Here is a 9,883-nt window from a genome sequence, read left to right as displayed (position 1 = left end):
AGTGAAATTTGTTCTCTCTAATCTCTTCAATGGCAAAGCTCCCGCCTCTTTCGCAGATCAGGCAAAGGAATTATCGTGCGCTGCAAATGTTCAGTTTCCCAGGTTTTGAAGAAAATTCTCCACCATGTTCTCAAAGCACTGTTCGTTCCTGACATAGTGTGAGATATAATGACTTTGCAAAGTGGGTAGTACTCATTATTTTTCAAAACTCCCCAAAGTGATTAGCCTGCATTCTAGATCAATCACTTGCCAAAATTTAATTAAGAATGCGTGGGGGCAAATAAAACCCTTCTCTTCATCATTCCTTTTTGGTGCCGTGTTTCAGCCCCGGAGCTACGTTTTGCAGCCGGGTTTTATAAACCCTGGAAAACTGGGGTTTATAACGGAAAAGCTGAGGTGGCCTTCGGTGCAGCATACACTGCTGTTACCCATCAAGGCTTTTCCATGGGGCCACGATGAAAGGAGCAGGAGGACATTTCAGATATCTTTTTTCCATGTTCAACAGGTGTGGCTTATTATTCCACAGTATTTTTATTTCAAGGGAAAAGTTTAGTAACCCCAGCTGGCAGGTGAGCAGGATGGGGTTGGGGGAAGGAAGTCCTTTTTCACTGGCTCCATGCCAGGGCATGTGTGAGAGGCTTGTTTAATTGCTTCTGTAACGAGTACTATATGCAGGGTTGAGAAATGTTTAAATAGAAGAGTGAGCCTGTGAGTGCCTTAAACTTCTGTTGCGCATAGCCCACATCCCTGGATGTAATCAGCTTGCCATTCAAAATGCAGTTTCTCTGTGTGGCTGGGGTGGGTGGGCTGGGGCGAGATCTGTTCTTGGAATAAATTGTTCATGTTAAGCTTCCTCAGAGTAGGTCGGTATAAGTCTGCAACCTTTGTCTTGCTTACCTTTTTGTGTGCAAAATACCCTTATAACTCATATTTCATTTACCCTCATAGCATCTGCTGTTATAAACTAGGCTGCATCATCCACAAAAAATTGAGACAAGTTTCCAATACCTGAAGCTAATATTCTGGGTACTGCTTTTGGTTCAGTTGGGTTACATTTTGTTGCATAATCACGATTGGTATATAGGTACAGTGGTGCCTCGCAAGACGAAATTAATTCGTTCCGCAAGTTTTGTCGTCTTGCGATTTTTCCGTCTTGCGAAGCACGGTTTCCCATAGGAATGCATTGAAAATCAATCAATGCGTTCCTATGGAAACCGACTTCAGACCAGGTCCGGGGACAGTCTGTCCCCCGACCTCTTCTGAAGGCTGGGGGGGGGGGGGAACAAGGGCTTTTCTTCCCACCCCCAGCATTTTAAAAAACCGCTGTCCCGGGGTGATCTTAAAATGCTGGCGGGCGGGAGCAAAGCCTCCGCTGCCGCCCGCCAGCATTTTAAAATCGCCCCGGGACAGCGGAGGACTTCTCCGCTGTCCCGGGGCGATTTAGAAGCCCCCGGGAAGGCAGGCAGGGGGGAGCAAAGACTTTTGCCCCCCGCCGTCCTTCAGAAGAGGTCCTGGACCTCTTCTGAAGGCCGGCGGGGGGTGAAAGTCTTTGCTCCCCCCCCCCCGCCTGCCTTCAAAAGCCGTCCGGGATAGCGGAGAAACGAAGGCTGGCGGCGGGAGGAGGTCTCTCCGCCCCGCCGCCAGCCTTCGGGGGAGGTCCGAGGACAGTGGGGAAGACGCGCTGCACTTCCCCGCTGTCCCGGAGATTTCCCTATGGGCTTTCGTCTTGCGAAGGAAGCCCATAGGGAAATTCGTTTTGCGAAGCGCCTCCAAAACGGAAAACCCTTTCGTCTAGCGGGTTTTCCGTCTTGCGAGGCGTTCGTCTTGCGGGGCACCACTGTAACATGAAATATGGGTTGGAGCTCATAAGACATGGTAGAGGTAAGAGGGGTGGGAGTGGTTCTGAGAGAGCCATTAAGTTCAGCTACTGAAGCCTGTAGCATAAACTTGATGTTTTCATGTTCTCTGCAGCCATGATGGCTACCTACTTGGGAGCCAGCACTGATTTCAGCATAGTGGTTTGCTAGACCTGTTGCTGATCAAGCAGGCATGGAGCAACTAGCACAGGGAAATCTGGCTGCAGGCACAGATTTGGCAGGGTCTTTCCTTCCTCCTCTAGCAACAACTGTATACGCCTCTACTTTGTGTATATTGACGTACTAAGGCAGATGGGGTGAAGTAATATAGTGCTTGTTTTTAAAATCTTGGGATTGCTTATCAAAGGGTTTTGCTCAGATTGTTTTACAATTCTAACTACCGTATTTTTTGCACCATAACACTCACTTTTTTCCTCCTAAAAAGTAAGGGGAAATGCCTGTGCGTGTTATGGAGGGAATGCCTACGGTTGGCATGCCTACGGATTTTCCGCCTCTAAAAACTACGTGCGTGTTATGGTCGGGTGCGTGTTATAGAGCGAAAAATACGGTACCTTTGGATACTAATCTTTTAAATCCTGGTAGCTTCATCACTTAATTCCATTGCCTCTGTATTATACAGTTCTCAGAGTCTACCTCTTGCATATCTTCTCCATTTATTTAAATATTTATAAGTGACACTTTTGTGAAAATACAACAAAGTAGTGTACACCATTCAAAAATTACAGCCTGTGATTCCAGAGCTACATCGTGCATTCACAACCACAAAAGGGAGGTTGGATTGCAGACAGAGGATGAACTGATCATTTTTCTAAAGTTAAGTGCTAATATTTGATTCCCTCTCATTGCACTTCTTAGCTGATGTCCTAGGCTGCATTTGCTTTCAAAAAAGACACATAGTGTTGCCTGTCACTCTTCTCATCTGCTGTCCGTCACACCTGCCAAATCAGATGATGACTGGCATATCTTGACCCATATTCAGAGACTTAAGTTAACACCCCGACCTGTTAGGTTAATTGATAAATTGTGTCAGCCATTGTTTTGCTTCATTCAGCTTTCAACTTCCTTTTTCCTTGCCCAGGTTTCAGTTTCCCTTAGTGGTGCAGATGAATTCTTTATGTCTGTTCAAATGGAAGATGAGTTTTCTGTCTTTGGTTATATTGAAGGGATTAATAATAATAATGATTTATTATTTATACCCACCCAACAAAATATTTCCAACAAAATATTAAAATACAGTGGTCTGTTAAACATTAAAAGCTTCCCTAAACAGGGCTGCCTTCAGATGTTGTCTAAAAGCCTGGTAGTTGGTCTTCTCTTTGACATCTGGTGGGAGGCCGTTCCACAGGGTGGGTGCCAGTACCAAGAAGGCCCTCTGCCTGGTTCCCTGTAACTTGGCTTCTTGCAGTGAGGGAACCGCCAGAAGGCCCTCTGCGCTGGACCTTAGTGTCCAGGTAGAATGATGGGGGTGGAGATGCTCCTTCAGGACCAAGGCCATTTAGGACACCAACACTTTGAATTGTGCTCGGAAATGTACTGGGAGCCAATGTAGGTCTTTCAAGACTGGTGTTATGTGGTCTCAGCGGCTGCTCCCAGTCACCAGTCTGGCTGCCGCATTCTGGATTAGTTGTAGTTTCCAGGTCACCTTCAAAGGTAGCCCCACATAGAGCGCATTGCAGTAATCCAAGTGAGAGATAACTAGAGCATGCACCACTCTGGCAAGACAGTCCGCAGGCAGATAAGGTCTCAGCCTGCGTACCAGATGGAGCTGGTAAACAGCTGCCCTGGACACAGATTTGACCTGTGCCTCCATGGACAGCTGTGAGTCCAAAATGACTCCCAGGCTGTGCACCTTGTGCTTCAGGGGCACAGTTACCCCATTTAGGACCAGGGAGTCCTCCACACCCGCCCGCCTTCTGTCCCCCAAAAACAGTGCTTCTGTCTTGTCAGGATTCAACCTCAATCTGTTAGCCGCCATCCATCCTCCAACCGCCTCCAGACCTTCACTGCCTTCACTGGTTCCGATTTGAAAGAGAGGTAGAGCTGGGTGTCATCCACATATTGATGAACACCCAGCCCAAACCCCCTGATGATCTCTCCCAGTGGCTGCATGTAGATGTTGAAAAGCATGGGGGAAGAGGCCAGAACCCTGAGGCACCCCACAAGTGAGAGCCCAGGGGTCTGAACACTCATCTCCCACCACCACTTTCTGAACACGGCCCAGGAGGAAGGAGCGGAACCACTGTATAACAGTGCCCCCAGCTCCCAGCCCCTCTAGACGATCCAGAAGGATGTTATGGTTGATGGTGTCAAAAGCCGCTGAGAGATCCAGCAGAACTAGGAAACAGCTCTCACCTTTGTCCCTAGCCCGCCGGAGATCATTGACCAGTGCGACCAAGGCAGTTTCAGTCCCATGATGAGGCCTGAATCCTGACTGGAAGGGATCCAAATGGTCCGCTTCTTCCAGGCATGCCTGGAGTTGTTCAGCAACCACTCACTCAGTCAACTTGCCCAAGAATGGAAGATTTGAGACTGGGTGATAGTTGGCTATATTGGCAGCATCTAAAGATAGTTTTTTAAGAAGCGGTTTAATGACCGCCTCTTTCAGCAGGTCTGGGAAGGCTCCCTTACAGAGAGAAGCATTCACCACCCCACGAAGCACATTGCCCAGCCCTTCCAGGCTAGCTTTTATAAGCCAGGATAGGCAAGGATCAAGGAGACAGGTGGTTGTTTTCACTCGCCCAAGCAGCCTGTCCACATCCTTGGAGGTAACTGATTGGATCTGGAATTGATCCCAATAAGGGTTCTCAGAGGCTGTGGTCAGACTATGTGTATTCATTTTGGAGCTCCTCCTTTCTAGCACCTTTCAAGTTTCCAGCTTTCAGTGTTACAAGATGAATCATACCTGGGCAGCAAAAACGCCTCTACTTCCCAAGCATTTTCCTCCATCTCCTCTATCATCCTGGTTTTTGACAAAATATTTTGAATGTTGAGAGTGCACACACATTTAATTTCATACACGTGCCATTGTTTTTCCCACCTTTGTGCTTTCTGCTCTGCCTGTTGGGAACAGCTTTACTCTGAAGCCGACAAAGTGTGAGGGATAGCCTTGAGGGCCCAGTGCCAGAACAAGTAATGTGAGAAGTGGCCCATGGAGTCAGTTTGAAAATGAAAGCAAAAAGACAATGGTAGCAAATAAACCATGCGTCAGGTCCTTCATTTCTCTTCTGGTCTGCAACCAGCTGCCATTAGTAGCAGCTTTATGTGAGGAAAGAGTCTGCCTCTTCCCTAGATTGAAGTCTAATTCACGTACTCTGCTTTCTGCAATTATGGGAAATAATGTGTAACTTCTGACTGCTTCCCTTTCTTACTCTACAGTGATGTGTTTGAGGTAGGGTTCTTTCTCTTTCTAACTTTCTCCCTCTTATCTCCCACAGGGTGCAAAGAAGCTGTGCCCTCAGTGCAATACCATCACCTCTCCAGGGGACCTCAGGCGTATCTACTTATGAAGGACATGGCTGCTCAGACCAGGGATTTGGGGGAAAGAAATGGCAGCAACAATGAAAGACATTTGAAAACAAAACCTAGAGACTCCAAATGTGAACTAGAGGCTGAGGGAGCAGCGCAATGCCTCTGCTTCCAAACCTGTCACTGGTGCCGCCAACTCCACAGGAAGGCCAAACCAGAATCCTTATTGTGAATCCCCGCCTTTTTTTACAGACTGATGTTCCACACCTGTCCTATTTCTTCAAGAGTGAGGTTCCATCTTGGACGACTTGCAAGCCTTTCCAGGGGAGTGTCTTGACAAGCCAACCTGGCCCAACCCCACATGCCAACTCAAGTAGGGACTGGATCTTCCACAGCAGGAACTGTCATAACCTGTCACTTGTGTTCTCTCCCCTCCCCTTTTTGTGGTGTTCTAGTGTTTTTTTAGAAGTCAGAGAGAAAGAGAGAGCCTACACTTGCAAACCCACAAAGGCAGAATGAAGCACATGTAATATAGACTATATGTTTACAATGTTGTGTATAAATGGGATAGACTCCAACATTACATACTAATATGTTTCCCTTTTATTTTTTCCTTTGTTCTTGGGTTGTACTTTTTTTAAAAAAGAGAAAAAAAAATAAGCAGAGAACATTAAACCCATATTTTTCTTGGTTCTACAAAGTTTTGGCATTAAAGTCATTAGTTTAAAAGAAATATAAATATATATATATTATACATATATATAATATAAATGGTTTAATGTTCTGTGGTGTATATTTCCTCATTCAGATATGACGTTAACAGCTTCTAGTAACAGCTGTAGTTTTTGCCCGTAACACAACTTCTGGGGGAAGTAGGGAAAAGTAGCTAATGGGCTCTTTTTATCAAATCTTTTATCACACTGAAACCGTTTTAATTTTTCACTGAGGCGAAAGCAAGAAACTTGCAGATCAGGCTTACAAGGCTTTACCCCATTGCCAGCTGGGAAAAGGACAGAAGTTTACATGAAAACAGAGGAGCAAAAAATAGGTTGGCAGTGATGGTTATCAGAATTCAGGGCTGTAGGTTTATCTCTTAAAAGCTGAAGTCCTCTTTAGTTCAAGAATATTGTATTCACCCGCCTCTGCGCCTGCTCTGTGGCCCTTCCTGTGATGCAAGAGTAAATGCAAAAACAGCTGAAAAAACACCATATTCTAGCCATGCAGTATCTGAACGGGGGTGGGGTGGGGGCGCAGGAAGTACTCTAGCACTTCCTCCATTCTACTTCCTCATGAAAGATTATGTGTTTCACTAGTCAGGCAGGTTCCATATCACTCTGGCATACTGTTTTGCCATGCCCAGCCACTGCCAGTCTGCCTTGCTCTGAAATGCTTTTCCGTGCAGGTGCAGCATGATGTCCTAGTTTTCTAGAGGTTCAGGTCCAGTAAAACATCAAGTTCCAGTTTTGAAGAGAAAAGAAAGTGGGGTATGTGTTGGCTTTTTGTGACACTGGTTTCGTTTCCTCCTGTTATCTCTCCTACTTGTACTGTGGCAATAGTGGAACTCAACCCAGGCAGGTCCACACAAGGTTGGATTCAGTTAATCCCTCTTCGCCTGTTTCTGCAGCGTTCCTGACATCAACCTTTTACTCAGACCCCTGTTCTGCATTTGAAAATATCTCCAGCTGTGGCTCACGTATATTCTGCTTACTACCTGCCTTAATCAGAAACAAGCAACTGACATTTTTAAATACATAGCCAAACAAGCCGCCTGCATTCCACCCGAGGGAAATTTTACAGGGTTGCCGGAAGCTTGAAAGGGGAAGCAAGCACTTTGCTTGGCAATAATTTGGGTAGGCAAATGTCCCTGTCATGAATCACCTTTTAAACTGAGGCAGACTGCTGCTCTGGGATATCCTGCAAGGTATTTTGTTCTTTTTCTCTAATCTGTGACTTAAGCACTAGAAAGTCATGGTTGCACTAAAACATCTGGCTATCGTCAGTCATGCTGTTGTCAAAAGGATTGGTTTTATATGATTGAGACTTGTACCACAAGAGAGTTGTATTTTGCAGTACAGGATTCCATATTCCTGTTGCAATTTGGCTGATGATGTGCTACTGCTGTCTACTGAATGCAAGCTGGAAATGGCTATTATCAGCAGAGTCTTGCTGTTTGACTTCACCCTGTTCAACACACACTATTGTCTAGTGGGAAATAGTTTCATACCCTTTGAGCAGGCGCAGCCAATATGGTGCCCTCCAGATATTGGGACTACAACTCCAAATATCCCTAACCATTGGCCATGTTGGCTGGGGCTGATGTGAGTTGGCAGTCTCCTAGCAGCTGGCAGGCACCATAGTGGCTACGACCGCAAAATTCTAAGCTTCCATTGTGTCCAAAGAACTTCTGAACTGCTATGTCTCACTCAAACTACAAGTGTTTCTGACTGCTGCTACATAGGAACGAGTCTGAGGAACGGCCATCTGCAGCCTGTATTAGCAGGAGAAACACAAATAGGTAGCAATAGTTTGCAAAAGGCACAAAGTTTCAGCAACTGCCTTTGCTCACGATGGGGCTTCCTCCACTGGTATAGCACTTAAGCCTTCCTAAAGGCAATCAAATGAAATTTGTCATGGTGGGGATGTCTGAATTGCACCCATACCTGCTCACCTTGTACAAGCAATCTCTGCTCAGGCATTTAGGACAGAGCTATATTTCTCCCAGATCTGTTTCAGAATAGGCAGTGCTGAGGCAGCTCATTTTTGATTTCCCAGTCTGGGAACAATGAGCTTTCTCTGGTCCTGTGGACCACCACTAAGCCAAATGAATATATATAAACCACATATAACTAGTAGGCTTTATTTTTAAAGTTGATTTGTCCCTGCTTTTTTTCTTGAGATGGTAGGGAGGGGAGAGAAGACCTGATCGGAAGATGCAAGGACTTGTTACCTCCTCTGGAGCGAGGCACATTTTGCAAAACTCTGTGACTTCGTCCTCAAAAAGCTTAAAAAGAAATGAACTATCTTTGCCCAAAGATTCCCAGCTGCACAAGGTGATATTCAAGTTGTGTCTATGATTGTGTGTCGATGTATATTCTATAAAAAGGTACTTGTCATTCCCGTTTGTAAACTACATTGACATTAATTAAATGAGTATAAAATCTTCCAAGTTTGCCTCCTGCCCTCTGCTTGCTTCCTGCTTTCATCCCTGGTTTTGGCAATTGCATAAACATATGATTCCGCTCCTGCTGCCCTCAAAACATGGTAGCTGTTAAGTCACATTCATCCAGGACCCACTGAATTATCCACCTGCTCCAATGCCTCATGGCGGGGGCGAGGAATCTTTTCCTAGGCTGCATTTGCCTTCAAAAAGGGTCATATTCCTTCATGGGCTGCCTTCCAAGGGGCTGCATGCCAGTAGTGTTCCATGTTTTGACTTTTCCTTAAAATATTCTCAAACCATTTGTGCAAATATGCAAGGAGGCTCTAATGAGCCCTGTCAGCAGAAGCCCTGTGCAAAGACTTCTGGTTGCCCAATGGGGCTTCCCTCCTACCTCACAGTTGGCTTTGGGGAAGATTAGGAGAACCCTTAGAGCGGCACGAGGCGAGTGGGATCATTCCATGTGGCAGGTAAACTGAAATGTTTGCGCAGAAATGATCAAGAAGCTGGAACAATGCCCTTAAAAAGGGAAAGTCAAAGTTTGGAGCTCCTAATGAAAAAGGTTTGGGAACCTAATAGACAGGGGAAAAGTACTCATGATGTGTAGAGCGTGCTCCTCTATCTCAAATCTAGAGTCCAAGGTCATCAAGAAAAGCTGAATGTTGGGAGATTCAGGACAAACAAAGTATACTTCTTCACCTAGCGTGAAGTTAAGCTGTCACTAACTTTCAAGAGATGATAAAGCTAGTAAAAAGCTAGTACAAAAAAGCCAGAGCTGCTTGTTTTTCAAACCTGGTTTCTAAATATTAAAATGTTTAGCATAACTCAAGTTATTTTAAGTTGCAGAATAAATAAAACAAGGAATGGGGAAGCTGTTGCAGCCACCACATTTGTGAAAACTATATACATAATCCCATAACTCATGCAGCTAAATGCTGAGTTGGAAGGCATGTCCTGAGGTCATCTAGTCCTGCCACCTCTTCAATGCAAGGTCTATATAGTGCAGAATGAAATGCCTTCCTAGATAACAGCTAATTTAGCCTCTGCTTAGACCCCTCCAGCAAGAGAGACAGTCATGCCTAAGAATGTGCAAAAGCCCATTGCCCATTTGCCTTCTGAACATGCTGCTTTTGGGGTTCCATCCAGGCTCTTTCCCTGAAGTTTTGGGCTGTAACTTATGGCATGGAATCTTATTAGTAACACTAGGTAAAGGCCCATGGAATTTCACAGGGCTCCAGCTCTTTACCCTCCCATTCTCATTCTCCTACTCATATCCCAAACTTCAAACCCTAATTCAGGCTTCCTCAACCTCGGCCCTCCAGATGTTTTTGGCCTACAACTCCCATGATCCCTAGCTAGCAGGACCAGTGGTCAGGGATGATGG

At 45.6% G+C, this 9,883-nt stretch overlaps 1 protein-coding gene across 9 annotated transcripts in view; it reads left to right on the top strand.

Moving 5' to 3' along the window:
* The window catches only part of RNF220 (ring finger protein 220), a 330,113-nt gene extending 321,605 nt beyond the window's left edge, over nucleotides 1-8,508 (top strand). For all 9 annotated transcript variants that reach the window (XM_028733705.2, XM_028733697.2, XM_028733704.2 and 6 more), the window contains one exon: nucleotides 5,312-8,508. In XM_028733705.2, coding sequence (XP_028589538.1) covers nucleotides 5,312-5,383 — 72 coding nt within the window. In that variant the 3' untranslated portion in view covers nucleotides 5,384-8,508. The remainder of the gene's footprint in view (nucleotides 1-5,311) is intronic.
* Nucleotides 8,509-9,883: the final 1,375 nt, after the last annotated feature.

Source organism: Podarcis muralis, chromosome 5, assembly GCF_964188315.1.
Source record: "Podarcis muralis chromosome 5, rPodMur119.hap1.1, whole genome shotgun sequence".
NCBI classification, from domain to species: Eukaryota; Metazoa; Chordata; class Lepidosauria; order Squamata; family Lacertidae; genus Podarcis; species Podarcis muralis.
Note: the sequence above shows the minus strand (reverse complement) of the source record. Positions and strands in the feature narration are given on the sequence as shown.